Source organism: Ambystoma mexicanum, chromosome 13 (genome assembly GCF_040938575.1).
Source record: "Ambystoma mexicanum isolate Mex_15411 chromosome 13, UKY_AmexF1_1, whole genome shotgun sequence".
NCBI lineage: Eukaryota > Metazoa > Chordata > Amphibia > Caudata > Ambystomatidae > Ambystoma > Ambystoma mexicanum.
This window is the reverse complement of record NC_090938.1, coordinates 498,392,483-498,408,267: the sequence shown is the minus strand read 5'-3', so window position 1 is coordinate 498,408,267 and position 15,785 is coordinate 498,392,483. Positions and strand designations below refer to the sequence as shown.

Here is a 15,785-nt window from a genome sequence, read left to right as displayed (position 1 = left end):
CACTCCCCCTGTAACTACCAATGTAGTTGATTATGTGCTAGGGCTCAGAAAACGGATGGTACTTCTGATGGGCTTGGCTAGTGATAAATTGAAGGCAGGACAAGCGCTGGTGAAACATTGGTACGACCAGAAAGCTTCCCTCATCAACTTTACACCTGGTCAGCAAGTCCTGATCATGAATCCCATAAGCTTTACAGGACAAATGGTCAGGCCCTTACACAGTGGTGGAGCCCCTGGGTGAGGTTAACTATTTAGTGGACCTTGGAAGGCCTGGACAGGCTCCAAAAGTGTTTCACGTGAATAAGCTGAAGGCTTTCGTCCCAAGAGTCGAAATCGCAGCACTGCTACTGGCTTCAGATGTTGAGGAAGAGGAGTCTGAACCTCTCCCCGACCTGTTCCAAAGCGGTCCTTCAGATAGCTCCTTTGAGGGTGTCCGAGTGGCCCCTCACCTGACTTCTGATCAGCAGGCTGAGGTGAAAAGTTTGCTTAGGCAGTTTTCCCCCCTGTTTTCACAGTCGCCTGGTTTGACACCTTGGTGCAAACATAACATTGACACAGGAGACAGTGTACCTACCAAAAGTAGGGGATACAGGATGTCAGACAAAGTACGGTCTTCTATTAAGACCGAGGTCAACAAGATGTTAGACCTTGGGGTGATTGAACCCTCTAGTAGTCCTTGGTCCAGCCCTGTGGTTTTGGTTCCAAATGCAGGCACTTCTGAATTGAGGTTCTGCGTGGATTACAGGGCTCTGAATGCTGTCACCAAGACAGATGCACACCCCTTGCCTCGAACAGATGAGCTGGTGGATACTTTGGGTGCCTCCAAGTACCTCAGCACGTTTGACCTCACTGCTGGCTATTGGCAAATAGCTTTAGCAGAACATGCCAAGGAGAAGACAGCATTTTCTACTCCAGAGGCCTTTACCAATTCCGGGTAATGCCGTTCGGGTTGAAGAATGCACCTGCCATTTTCCAGAGGCTTGTGAATCATGTGTTGAATGGGTTGGACGAATTCTGTCTTGCATATCTGGACGATATAGCAGTTTTCAGTGCCACCTGGGAAGACCATGTGAAACACCTCAGGATTGTGCTCCAGGCTCTTCAGAAAGCACACCTGACCATAAAGGCTAGTAAATGCCAGATTGGACAAGGCTCAGTGGTTTACCTTGGACATGAAGTAGGTGGACGGAGGATACAGCCTCTTCCCAGTAAAGTACAAGCAGTACAAGACTGGCCTACCCCCACTACACAAACCCAAGTGAGAGCCTTCTTAGGACTCACAGGGTATTACCGCAATTTTGTGGCAGACTATGGCACCATAGCTGCCCCTCTGACTGCCCTCACAACTCCGAAGAAACCCAAGAAGGTAACTTGGACCGACGAGTGTGAGAAGGTCTTCAATGGCTTAAAAGACTCCTTGTGCCAGGCCTCTGTCCTCAGGGCCCCTGATTATCAAAGACCTTTTATCGTGCAGACGGACGCCTCTGACACTGGGATAGGAGCTGTACTATCACAAGTAGATGAGAAGGGTAAGGAACACCCTATTGGTTTTATTAGCCGCCAGCTTAAGGACAGAGAGCTCAGATGGTCCACGGTAGAGAAAGAATGTTTCTCTGTTGTGTGGGCCCTAAGGAAGCTGAGGCCCTACCTCTATGGGACCCACTTCACTGTGCAAACTGACCATAAGCCCTTAAAGTGGCTAATGAACATGAAGGGGGAGAATCCAAAGTTGCTTAGGTGGTCCATAAGTCTACAAGGCTTCGACTTCACTATTGAGCATAGGCCAGGTGTCCAACATAGCAATGCTGATGGGTTATCCAGAATGTTTAACCGACCTGAACAAGAGACTCATCCAGGGGTGGATTAGTTCCCCCTGTCCATAGTCTGGGAGGGGCGAGTGTTAGGAAAGATTTCGTAATTGTAGGTAATTTTCCTTCCATGTGGCAACCCCTAAACTTTTTGCTGTTGTTTTTCACCTTGTTCTTGACTTTGCCAGAGAAGTGCAGCCTTCTGCCGCACTCCTCTGGGCTTTCGCTCCTTTCTTACGGGGAAACTGACATGCCCTTAAGACAGTCAGTACCGGGGAACGCTGTTTCCCGTAGTTTCTTTTATCATGTTGCGGCTTTCGTGCAACATGGCACAAGAGGGCACTGTAAGCTAAGTTACAGCTCTCTTGGGTCTCTAGCCTTCTACAGGCCCTAGATACTCGTTTAGGATTGTATCTGATCGGTGCAAGTGATTCAGGGACGGGAATGGTGGCAGCGATCGTTTCTTGTGTTTTGAGCTCCTTTTGGCGTTCTAAGCGCGTTTCTCGCGCTTAACCCAAAATGGTGGCCTGGCTCTCAAAATGGCCAGACCACGAGGCTCCTTTGTCCTGTCCGCTGACCGTCTTGCTCCCTTCACCTTCCCCAGGTCGAGCCGACCCGGGGCCTTCCTTATTTGGGCATGTACTTTCCCGCAAAACACGGATGCTTTCGCGGGCTTCTACATGTCTTGTGTGTGCCTCCAGGATGTGGGCTGGGATGTCTGGTCCCAATACACATCCTGGGTGCCAGAGAGTCTAGGGTGGTGTGAATGCCTGGGACCACCGTGGTCCGTGATTGGTCCACGAATGGTGTGAGTGTTGATGAGCGGATCTCCCATTGGGTCCCCTCCGTTTTGGCGCGAAGGGAACCGTGGATAAGAGGGGACTGGAAACACCACTACCATGTCGATCTCCTGAGTTCTCACGAACGAAGGAATACAGGAGCCAAGTATCCTGCAACCAAGAGGCTGGACCGAGGAATCGCTAGTGACCCGCTGAAGGACTTCTCCTCTGCACTGCTGTCGCCTTGTGAAACCCTTTTCACCTTTGATCGAACCAGAAGGCCTGTACTGGTACTTCGACCCTTGGAATAGCGGGAACAACTATTCTCGGCATCTTCACCATCTCCTGCCAGTAAGCCTTCGGAAGCGTCTCAGGGCCATCCAGCTGACTGACCAGCTTACACGGGAGTCTTGCTCTGTAACCGCCGCCAGGTTGTGTAGTATTTCGAGTCCTTGTCACTCTCACACGCTTCGTACACTTGGCGTTCCCAGGTCTGAAGTGAGTAGTGTACCTTTGGCTCAGATACACACGGCCGCTCCGTTGCCCTGCTGTGGTAACAAACTGTAAGGGTTTCTTCGATTGGGACGTCTTTTTACTCAACGCGACGACGAGGCGTTCCCTGCTCTTCTGAACCTGCCAGCTGCTGAAACTGACGCGGAGAAGCCTGGGTCTGCTTGCATCGGGGACCGGTGAGTAGCATAGCTAGGATCTGGTCGCCCTCCTGCAGGAGCCCATTGCTTTTCCCCGCTGTGTCAAACAGCACCCTTTTCCGTTCTCGCGCTCTGCTTCCGCCCACTGTGGAGGCTGCGCTTGAGTCGCGGAACTTGTTCTTCTTCTTTTGTGCACTAAACTGAACTGCCTGATTTCCCTCGAAGAGCTTCTCCTTTTGCCCGTTGGCACCAGCGCGTGCAGGTACTTTTGAGCACAAGGTTCCACTCTTCGCAGGGCTCGGACTTCCATCTAGTTAGGTGCCTCTGAAGGCGAACTGGGTCTAAGCATTATTTCGCACTGCCTGTCTTCCTTCCCTTTTAGGTGGACTACCCATTTCGTGCATCTAACGCTTGAGACTGTCGTATTTGTATATATATTGTGTTGATATGGTATGTGTTGGTTTACTATCGTTATATTGTGATTTTCTCGCTACAGTCATTGTTTTAAAGGCCTTGAAATAAATGTGTATATATTTTTAATATAACAACTGTTTGGAGTAGTTTGTAAGTGTTCTTGCTTTGTGTGCTCATTGCGGGCTTTCTGTCACCCTCACCCCTCTTGAGACCTAGTCTTGACCGCCGCGATCGCTACCTTGATTGGTCTGGCTCGTCCAGAGGTTACCCTGTTCCAAGTAATTAGGTTGGCCTTCTGAACTTCTGCGCCACCAGGACAGAGTTCAGAAATCCGTCTTAACAGGTGTTGTGCCAAGGGTAGAAAGGCATTTGTGTCCGGATACAACCCTCATGAGCCAGGGCTGTGGTGTGATGTAGTGCTCTAATGTTTGATGTGTGTTGGGAGAAAGGGGATGGGTTCTGCATATGTGGGTGGCCTTATTGGTATGTGTGTTAATTTGATTCCGTTAGTACAGGGAGCAAGTCAGAAACCACGATGGGCAGATTGGTGCTGGGTGCAGATAATCGTAACGCCACATGTAGCAGATCACAGCATGGCATAACAAGGCAGGACATTTATAATATAGACTTGGAAGTCATAGCAACACATGAAAGTCGCAACAAATCAGAAACAACCGGTTGTCCCAGAGGGTCCAACCCCTGGCCTCTGCAGATAGCTCCTATCTCACATTCTTGCTTTACCACTGTCAGTTATTTCTCTCTCTCTCTTTCTCTCTCTCTCTCTCTGTCTCTCTCTCTCTCTTTCCTTGTCAGTTATTTAGTCTCTCTTTCTCTCTCTTTCTCTCTTTCTCTCTCTCTTTCTGTCTCTCTCTCACACACAGACACAATCAGGCATGCACTTACCTACTCACTCATACACACAAGCCCTCACTCATTTCCTTCCTCCCTTCCTTTGGGAGCTGCATGCCCATGCTTGTTCGTCTGAATGGTTTTGGTGGGGTCTTAGGCTCCCATCCTGAGGCAGGAAGATTCTGGTTGGCCTGATCTTTAGAGTTTGCCTTGATAGTTTGTCTGCAGTCTAGTGAGCAACCAGGTCTTTGGAAATTTCTTAAAGGCTAAATGATCTTCCTCTGTGAAGTCACCTCAGCACTGAATTTCATAGCTTGGTTGCTAGAAAAGAGGAGGATCGACAAGTGGCTTCATTTATAAACCTCTGAAAGATGAAGAGCAGAGTCAACACTTCTCGATTTTAAATATGGGACTGCAGGTTGCACGAAAATGTTGTAGAAAATAACTCTGTCAAACATCAAGCTACCAGACGTACACTTTGTTTAAAAAAAAAAAAAAAAAAAAAAAAAAGAAAATAGACCACGCTGCTGCTGCTGTGAACTACTGGTTCTCAGAGAGTAAACGGACATCTTTTAAACATTGTGCTTGACTAACGGGAACACTAGGTGCAGTGCCTCAATCCGCTATGGACACTACAACCTCATTATCGGAGGTCCACGTTGAAAGGAAAAATCGCTCTAGCATTTTTGTACCTATTTCATGTGGAAGAAGCCTGCACATTTGCTGCTCCCACCTCAGAGTGCCTGTAATGTTTTAGCTCAGTTTCTATGTACACTCTCAGTAGTACAAATCGTTTGCGACAACATATTTGTAGTTGTGTCGCTGGGGACAGTAAGGGTAGGTGTTGACTAAGGTGTGCTGGTGACTCAATGCCACCAGGACACCCTCTTTCAAGCCCTGAGATTTCCTTTTACAAATCATGGATATCATCTGCTTACATCAAATTTGCTGAATTACTATTAACAACCCCAAGAATGCATTAGCTTCATAAGTGTAAGTATGGATAGGAAAAGTGGTGTACTGATTACATAGTGTCTTCTGGTTACACCAGCCTGGATATAAACTCCTTTTTTTACTCAAGTAGGGCACAGCATAACGTTTGAATACTGCTGTCTTAAGTGAACATACAAAATGTTGTGTGGAGATATTTATTATATCATCGGCAGTGAATCCTGTCCCATGTGTAAATGAAACGTAACAATTCACAGCCATTGACTATGCCATAGGGAAAAGGTACCTTGTCTACTTAAAGTTATAGTAAATCATTAATTTACTTTTCTGTCACTAGAGAACCATAGCTCTCAACTAGAGCCAGTCCAAATCTACGGAAAGTTAAAATTCCATAGTTACAGAAGGGAAATCTGCTAGAGCTGTCCAAACATTTCAAAATGTGCAGTTAATGTCTAAAATCTCCAGAGTATATTGAAAAAATGTGCCCACATATCTGGATGGTCTCTACCCAACTGACGGTTTCATGAACAAGCTAATAGGCAATTCAGCCCTTAATTCGCCCTACAATAATATTGTTTTTTTTTTATCACATATGGAGCCACAGTGTAGTCAATTAAACCATGTACGTGTGTCGCTTTTTGCGAGCTGCATGCTTAGCAGAGTTGCAGAACTTAAGTTATCCCATTTGAGTCCTTTGAACATCCCAACCGTCTGGAAGTATGCAAAAGGGAGAATGCTTTTGAAGCTGTAACCGCAGGGTAACCAGTACCAAAATGCAATTTAAAGTTCAGGACTGATTTAGCATTGCACACCTAACATGGGTCAAGTTTAGATGTCTTTAAGCTTGCTGCTTGTTATACTTGTCATAGCCACCTGCTCTTAGCAATTTTTTAATTACTCAATTCTGGTGTGTTATGTAGCACCTCCGTCACCTGAAAATCCAGTATTAGAGCATTATTACTACCCAACATATAGTACTCCATTTGCAACCTTGGAAGGATGACGGCATGTGTCAGCTCAAGAGGAGATTTGAACTTGAGTCTTGCGTCTGCTCTTCCTCACCGGAGGTATGTACACTATGCCTGGAGCCAGCCCTACAGATAAGGAATGTATTGGCCACTTGTATGCCCTAAAAATAGGCAAATAATCCCAAAAAATAATAGGGACTAAAAATACTCGCAACAAAAAAATAGGGAACGGGCACGTAGAACATTATCCCTTTGCTTTCACCCGCAAAGCTCCATAGATATGTTTGGACTAGCAGTGTGCATAGTATTAAAGGAAGAAACATCTGTTATTGGGGCCTGATCAGAAGAAGTAAACATGTATCATGTAATGTATATGAATAACTAGGTTCAAAGAAATAATTGTTACAAAAACATTTCAGTTTTCCAGTTTAAACATAGTTTTACCTGTTTATAAAATACTCCCATTGAAAATTAGACTTGCATTTTGACTCCCTAAAACATTATTTTACTCCCAACTTTAAAAAATAGGCAGTAAACTACTCCTACCTTCAAATCTTATCTAGTGCTATCCACTCCTCCCCAAATGCAGGCATGCAGCTTGTTAAGCATGATGTGCATATAAATAGGACACAGGATAATGTTAGGGGAAGAGACAGCAGTCACAGTTCAACCACCTAAGAGTAGGCGATCAGCAAGAGACAGCATACCTTCAAGTAAAGAAGACTTCTAATGGATACATTCCTCTCACAGATTCCTTACCATCTGAAATATTCTCCTGATGCAGTCAGCTACATAAACGTTTTTCTTAGCACCAGGTGATACCATTTTGCTCAGACATTGGCTCTGTCATCTTGTTGGCATCATCTTGTGCCAGATGATATCAAAGGTATACATGATCGGAGCCGCTCGTGCCAGTTTCCCTCTCTATCTTTAATTTGCAGCAAAGCTTAGGAGCCTAGTGTTGCTTGATGATTTTTCCCAAATGTTAACATGTTTCAACTTAAATCAGACTTTGAAGCTTGTAAGGAACGTCACGCTCAATGTTAGTGACAGATCGGCACTCTGTGTCTTTTTATTTGATAGACAACACCATGACATGGAGGAGTGCAGATCCTGTCTAGCTAGGACTCTTAAGACATTGAGGGCGAGGGTGGCCAGGATATTCATGGCGTTCCCTATGAACATCCTGAGCAGCCTTCCACCAAAATACCCAAGAAGACTCCTGCGGCACATTCTCTATCTTCAGTCCATAATTCATGGTATGAGGAGTGGGGGAAACAGCAGAAGAGAAAGAAAACATTCTGGTCACGGATGCATTCTTGAGGGGGTGTGGGAGGCTCATAGTTTGTATCTTTCAGTGAGTGACCTCTGGAAAGATCCGGAGAAGTGCTTCCTCATAAATGTGCTGGGGCGCAAGACAGTTAGCCTAGCATTGCGATCCTTCGTACCATTAATGAGAGGTTTGACTGTCTTGGTCCTTATGAACAACACCACCACCGTGACAAGCTGGATGTTGTGGGATTGCTGAAGCTGTACAGGGAGGCCATGGTCCTCTGGTTTTGGGTGATCAAGAACTTGGTGACCGTGATGGCATCACACCTCGCTGGCAGTCTGAACGCTTAGATATGCATACTGAGTCAGCTCACAGGAGTATCAAACGAGTGGGAATTGAACTGGAAGGCTATGGAGAAGATACTACCTATGTGGGGGGCACCTTAGATTGGATTGTCGGCAATCAGCTTAGATAGAAAGTACAAGACCTTCTGCTACATGGAGTTCCCTGTGGGAATCTCTGGGTGGCGCAGTAGTGTCTGCCTGGGAATTTGACCTGATATAAGTGTTCCCTCCATTCCACTGATTCCTTTGGTCTTGAGTAGGTTGGAGGGAAGCAGAATAATTTGTATCCCTCCCAACTGGACATGAAGGAGCTGGTGCCCAGTTGTGTTGGACATGCTGGAAGATCCCTTGGAGGGGAGAGCTCCTGACCCAATCATGCAGCAGGGTGCTCCACCACAATGTCAGGAATCTAAACCATACCTGTCTAACGGGAGGTTGAGATGCAAGGATTAGGATCTTTCTGAGGTTGTTTTTGGTGAGATGCTTTCTGCAAAGCACCCCTCCACCAATCCGATCTATGCTTGTCGTTGGTGAACATTTGTGAGTTGGTGTCGGGACAGAGTGGTTGTGCCCCACCAGTGCAGTTTTAGAGTTTATGCTGTCGTTGGCTGAGTCAAGCCTGACTATTTGGCATCCCTCTTGATTTTCACGAGAACACTTGAACTAGGATTTTCTGTTCTGTTTTACAGTGCCCATGGTTCTCCAATGTCTAAAGGGACTTGTTCATTTGTTCCCTTCTAAACCTTTTGAAGTCCCAGCATGGGAGTTAAACCTATTTGCTCCTGTCTTTTAAAGTTGCTTTTCTGTTAGCAATTATCTCACAGCGAAGAGTTTGCAAGTTCTTTCAAGGTAACCTGTGTTTCTCCAGTTTTTTTATATATATTTTTTTTTTTTTAAGTATAAGGTGACTGTACAGGTGTGCACTTTTCTTGTCAAAAGAAATTACGGGATTTCAATTGTCGCAAAACGTGAGATTGGACCCTAGGTGAGTTCTGATGTTTTCTCGTTATGGAAAGGCAAACAAGGACGTGCCCATGGGCATCCTTGCCCACTATGATGGATTGAGGGATTCAGTCACGTTTCTCAAGGGGGATCTCCTTTTGTGTGAGGCTAGGGAGGTTGGCCCACTGCGCAACATTCCGCGTGGGGGTAGCAGTAACCAGGACCACACAGTGAGAGACTCCCCTTTTGGGAATAAGGACTCCCTTTCCGCTGCGGAACTCTCTTCCCGTTATCCTCCAGAACCTAATCTAACATCATTACTTTACAAATCTCTAGACTTTTCTTACATGTTACTGTGATATAAAGACAGAGGAAAAGTATCAGTTCAGTACTGTGAAGAGTAAGAACCAAGGAGTACTAAACAATACTTATTTCACGAATACTGAGATGAAGAAGCCAAGAGGAGTTATGACGAACGTGGCCCAAACACAAATGAAGGACTTTCCTGAGAAGCCGGGGAAGCCCCAACACCATGTCCTAAAATGAGGAGGGCCAGCAGAACAAGGAACTGAGACCTGGGAGATGCACACCGGCTGCATTGAGGAGGCTGAAATCTGGGAAGATTCTGTTTCACACGTTGAGCAACAGCTTCCAAAGAGGTGCCAGCAGTATGCAGCACACCCGAAAGACTGGAGGAAGCCTGGCAAAGTCCAGGAGGGATGTGCAAAGAGGGCTGGAGTGGAGCCCTGAAGCTGGCGTGCTGGACAAGCAAGATGCAACAAACAGACCGAAGGAGGTTGGGCTGCCAAAGGAGAACACGAGTAAGGAAGCAAAGCAAGAAGGTGGTGGCCTGGAAGGGAAACGGGTGAAGAACCCTCACATTGCCAATCCAATCATCAGACACAGAAGCATGTCGGAATTGTCAGAGAGCAGCTTTGACGGAACAAAGAGGAAAATGAGAACGCCGACCCAGTGACGCAGACCCCTTACGCAACAGGTAACGGGGAGAGCGGGAGACCCAGGGAAGAGGGCGTTTATGTAAAAAGGGACAGAGATTTCACAAGCCATAAATGAACCAAATAGAACAATTGGAGACAGCCCCCTCATCCCAGTGAGAAGTACAACTATCAAAAGGGGGAGAATCGCTCAAGAGTTAATCGTACTAGTCTCCGTACGTGGTACGATTATATAAAGCATGAGAATCTGACAAGAACCCATCATACTCGTCCCAGTGAAAGGTGAGATTACTAGGAGAGTGAAACTTGTTCAGGTCTCGTTGAGCTTGTCCCAATGAATGGGAAAATCATAAAAAGAATGAGTCAAAAGAGGGTGTATATAGCAAACAGGACAAAGATTTCACAAGCTGCAAGCAAACCAAATATAACTAATGGAGAAAGCCACCTCATCCCGGTGAGAAGTACAACCAAAAGGGGGAGAATTACTCAAGGTTTAATCATACTTGTCCCAGTGAGGGGTACGAATATATAAAGTGTGAAAAACATGATACTCGTCCCAGTGAATGTCGAGAGAACCAGAAGAGTGAGGCATTCTTCGGGACTCCTCAAACCCGTCCCAGTGAATGGGGGAAAATCATAAATGGAAGAAGAGTCAGCAAGAACCACAGGAATGAGTGCTGGTCCAACAATCTATTTGAATAATCAAAGAAATGGGTCTGTGAATTGGAACAGATACTCAGTTTCAGGCCATTGCAAGAGAAAGTCAATAAAGCAGTTTAAAGAATTAAAGGAGAGAGGGCACAAGGGCCTGGGGAAGACCCTTGGAAGAACTGAGAAGTTTATTGCGAGAAATAGCAAAAGTTATATAATAATCTTGTATTGAGGAGAACTTTGCTGAGAAGCAATCCAGGCGAAGGGAGTCATTCTCCTGGTACTTTTGTTTGTAGTAATAGTGGTAGCGTCAGACTAAATTCAGATGGAGGAGAGACATTTCATTTGGACTTTCAGCCTGACTTCGAGCACCCTAATTTAGTTGCGTTAGGTAGGGAAACCCTTAGAATAGGGAAGGGTAGGCATTTTATTTATTATTTTGAAATAAAAAGCTTTGAAAATGACACCTATTGGTCTGTCTCCTCCTTCTGACCAGCCACACCACTGAACAAGAAGTGTAGGGGCTTCGACAGACCTCAGAGGAGAGGATGAAAGCCATGCAAGGCAAGGTGCAGGGCTTGTCAGCCCAGGCAGCGACGGTGCAGTCCATCAAGTCGCTTCTGGGCATGTTGTCCTTGTGCATCAACCTTGTTTGCCTCTGCAGATTGTGCATGGGACCTCTCCAGGAGTTCCTGGATGCGAGGTGGATGCAAGTGTCGGGAACTTTATGGACAATATCACCCTCAACTAAGTGTTCCGGCGGGCAATACAGTGGTGGAGTGTCCGGCAGCATCTTGTCCAGGGAGCTTTGTTTCAGGTTCCTCCTTACCAGGAGACTGTCACCACAGATGCCTCTCTAGAGGGATGGGGAGCCCACACTGGTTAGTTGCATGCCAGAGGCCTCTGGCAACCAGAGGAAAAGGACAGACACATCACCACCCTGGCGCTTCGGGACGTTTTCTGGGCCCTCAAGTCTTTTCTGACATCATTGAAGTACAAGGTGGTGAGGATCTTCACAGGCAACACCACAACCATGTTCTAAATCCGAAAACGGGGCAGTCACTGGCACTCTCCAAAGAGGCCCAGGACCTGTGGCAGTGGGCCATTCGTCAAGGCATGTTCCTCATTCTGTTTCACTTGGCGGGAGTCAAAAACACCATTGCGTACTCGCTCATCAGGTAACTACATTCTTGCCAAGAGTGGGAGCTTTGCAAGGACCACGTGAATCTGCTGTTCGACAAATGGGGACGACCGCAGATCGATCTCTTTGCGGCGGCGGCGAACACCAAGTGCCAGAGGTTCGCCAGCAGGTTCCCGCAGCCCAAGAACATAGACGCTTTCTCGTTCCCGTGGGAGGGACAGTTCCGGTACGCATTTCCTCTGTTTCCTCTACTACTACTACATGTGTTCAACACACTGAGACAGTGCCACTGCAGGATGATACTCGTTGCCCCAGCGTGTTGGAGACAAATCTGGTATTCAGACTTGCTGTGTCTGTCAGTGGCCCTGTCCATCAGGCTATCACCGTTCCCGGACCTTCTCGCCAGAGAGGTGGGAGCAATTCTGCATCACGACCCAGAGTCTCTGAACCTGAGGGCATGGCTCCTGCAGCCTTAGAGTTTGTGGGTGATGCTCTCCCCTACGAATGTAAGGACATCCTGGCCTGGGCCAGGGCCCTGTCTACATTGAAGTACAAGGGGCATAAATGGAAACGCTTCTCTGTGTGGTGCAGTCCCTAAGCTGCTACCATACTTGCTTTCCTTGATCAAAGCAGCACTGGCTCATGCCTCTATCAAGGTGTATCTCTTCACCATATGCAGGTACACTGAGTCTCCAGGCAGACCTTCCCTGTGGTCTCACAGAATCGTCAAGGAGTTCCTCGAGGGACTTTTCCTCCGGTAAAGATTCCTCCACCAGCGTGGGAGCTCAATGTGGTACTAACTAAGCTCATGCTTAGGACCTTTCGAAACTATGCATCAGATCCCGCTCAAGTTACTTTCATATTAGACCACTTTCTTCATGGATATCACTTCGGACAGGGGGGGGGTTGGGAGGTTCAGGCCCTGCCTTGCAAGCAGCCTTACTTGTCTTTCCATGCTTCGAGGGCGGTACTGCATGCCAAAGGTGTCTTTGGAATTCCACCTCAACGAGCCTTTGGTGTTATCCGCCTTCTTCCCGAATCCGTCGCCAGCAGAGAAGGCCTTGCATTCGCTGGAAGTTGCTCATGCCCATGTGGCACATACTAAAACATTTCAGAAGACTTCTCACTTGTTTGTCAACTTTGGACCTATCAATCAAGGGAAAGCCTTATCGAAGGCTTCCATCTCCAGGTGGCTGTCTGGCAACATCATGCACGGTCATTGACTGGCAAGCAGGCTGCTTCCAGGCCGGTCAAGAGCCCACTCCACCAGAGCCATCGCAGCAACACCGTTTCTCTCTGGTGTGCCCATGCTTGACATCTGCAGGGCTGCTACGTGGAGGTCCATGCACACCTTCACGATGTTCTCCTGCGTCGACAGGGATTCCAAGGAGGAGTCCCAAGTCAGCCAAGCTGTGCTGTGAAACCTGTTTGAAGTGAGTCTGTTCCAGAGGTGAGTGTTATAGCTTCTGTTGAGCCTTGCCCCCTCCCGTGGTTGTGTATATGTAGTTGTGTATATGCACTACTGTGTAATCGTTATTCATGAGCATGCAAATCCATGCCAGACCCCATTCTGGCGAAGGTTTAAGTTACTTACCTGTAACTATTGTTCTCCAGCATGGGTCTGGCATGGATTCACATGCAAAGCCTCCCTCTGTCCCCTCTGTGGCTCTTCTTGGTTCATACTGCCACTTTATGTGGGTGGACCTTAGGAAGATGGCTGGAATTGGATGGGAGCAGTATGACCCAGAGTACAATGATTGGTTTAGAGGAGAAATACAGTTTTAAAGTGAAAGTGAAATAGTTTTTTCTTTTACCGAGGATTCCCAGCCTGACACAATATTCATGACATATAGACAGAGACAAGGGGGAAGCCGTAATAGAGTGGAGATATCAGATGAATTTGACTAGTTGAAGTCCTGCACCAGAGCAAACCAAATCTGAGGAGCAAATAGTACACAAAAATTGAACATGTGAGGCATAACAGGTATGCGTTAGATGCAAGAAAGAGTAGCCGGAGTGACGACACTGAGACAGGAGAGGCGCTTGGTGCCAAGCACTGATGGAGCAAAATACTGAAAAAGTAGATAAAGGGAGAAGCGTTGCATGTTAAAGTTTGGATTCTGAATTCCTGTAGCGCATTTAGAAACTAAAGCTAAAGGAAACAATGCATGCTGGAACTAGAACTCCTAAATCATATTCAAAAGGTGAAACTAAAGAGCAGCAATATCAAGAGGTTCGAAGACCATAATAACCAGTCTCTCACAAAAAGGTGGAGGAGAACCTTGGTGACATTCCAACACTGAAAACATGAGTGTCAGTCCACCTAACCATCCATGAACAACTTACCACATTTTAACTGTATACCATTGTTCAAATCCTCATGTTGTCAAGTCTTTCGCACAAACTAGTCACATGCATTTAAACTGCCAAGTGTTGGATCTCACTTCTGAAATGGAGGGTGGTGGGCAGAGGTAGGGTGTACAGAACAGAAATTGGGAGATGTCTCAATAGGGCATTAGGGCTATGACATAGTCCCTTTTTTCAGTATCACAAGAATTCTGTTGATAGTCTTATATGTCAGTCTGTTTCTTGTGCTTGCTCTAGTTTTGTTGTGTAAGCTTTATTTTGACTGCTTCCTTTATCTGTACAGCTCCTTGGTAACTTTAAAGACAACGAGCGGGCTGTTATCGCACAACATGTTAAAGGCACCAAAGTCGGCATTGGAATCAAGAAGCTGTTGATGCTCATTGAAATGTCCCTGCAGGTGAGAGGATCTTTTATCACTGCCATTTTTCTACTGTTAGGACAGTATTGTTTGCTGACATTGGTTTAAGAGGAGTTTATTGCCCAGCTAGCCTTGGAGAAATCCACTTCATAGTTGAAAATGAGTGTTCTTCTTAAGAGAATGATTGACATTTTTCAGGTCTATAGAAACTGAATGCAGAGAGGGAAAGGGGTTTCTGTGCCTTCTCCAACCTTAAATGTAATGTATTCTCCAGCCTGGCAATTTTTAAATATCACCCTTCGACGGAAAGGCATTGTTGCAAATAGTTCTTCTCAAGCATGGAATCCTCCTAAATTCACGGTTCTAATGGGTGGCTTCCTCCCATGAATCCTCATCTTATGTTATACTTCACTGGCTCAGCTGGCATTGAACATGTTTGTACCCCAGCATGGTAAGTTGTGCTAGTCTGCATATACCTCATCTGTTGGTCTGCTTCTCTCCAAAGTGACCAGGCCTCTGCTACAGAAAGAAGGCACGACACCTCGTGACCTTGTTCCTTTTTTCTGCATGCTTCTTCAGAACGTTTATCTGTCCCTTCTTTTTTCTACAACGCTGTCACCTTTGAAAGTTTTAGGGTTCAAGATGTCTTATCACTGATCTCCATACAGTTTATATGTATGGTGTCTGGGGAAGGGACACGAAATCTCGGATTGCGGTTTCTGTCAGTCGAACGCCAAGGCGCTCGGAGTATGGACAGCCAAGCTCTTGCTAGGATGCATACCAAAGTCACGAGAAAACCCCCCCCAGAAGCCAATAGTAGGAGATGGGGGATGGTGTTGGTGCTCCCAACACTCCAGAAACACCTTTACAGTAAAAGGAAGGGCACCATAAGGCCTATAAAAGAAACAAGCGCTCCCACCCCGGAAGTGGATCAAAACACTCATCCTCTTCACAAAAGGGAAAAAAAGGAAACCTCGATCCCCGGAGGGATGGTACTCATGACAAGTCTTCATACTCCCCCAAAAAAGAAACTTGCCCGACAGCGGCTTCGTCCACTGACAGGCATTGTAAAATGTAGAAAGCACATCCTTGATTTTCTCGAAAGCATTGATTGCCTCAACACCAACAGACAGTAGTTCCCACACGCCTGTACATGCTGGTAGGGCCTCCAAAAAGAACAGCACCTGTATGCCTCAAGGCTTCGGCCCTGTCCTGTAGAAAGAGCTGGTGCTTGAGACATTGATGCTGAAAAATGGCAACAGAGATGTGAGGGGCCATGAATGAGACGCAGACACAGAGGACTCCTAGTTTTGGCTAAAGAGTTTTATAGGAAA

General features: G+C 46.5%; 1 protein-coding gene across 3 annotated transcripts in view; it reads left to right on the top strand.

Moving 5' to 3' along the window:
- The window catches only part of NSF (N-ethylmaleimide sensitive factor, vesicle fusing ATPase), a 1,025,749-nt gene that overhangs the window by 922,901 nt on the left and 87,063 nt on the right, over positions 1 to 15,785 (top strand). For all 3 annotated transcript variants that reach the window (XM_069634162.1, XM_069634161.1, XM_069634163.1), the window contains one exon: positions 14,377 to 14,490. In XM_069634162.1, the coding sequence (XP_069490263.1) occupies positions 14,377 to 14,490 (114 nt within the window). The remainder of the gene's footprint in view (positions 1 to 14,376; positions 14,491 to 15,785) is intronic.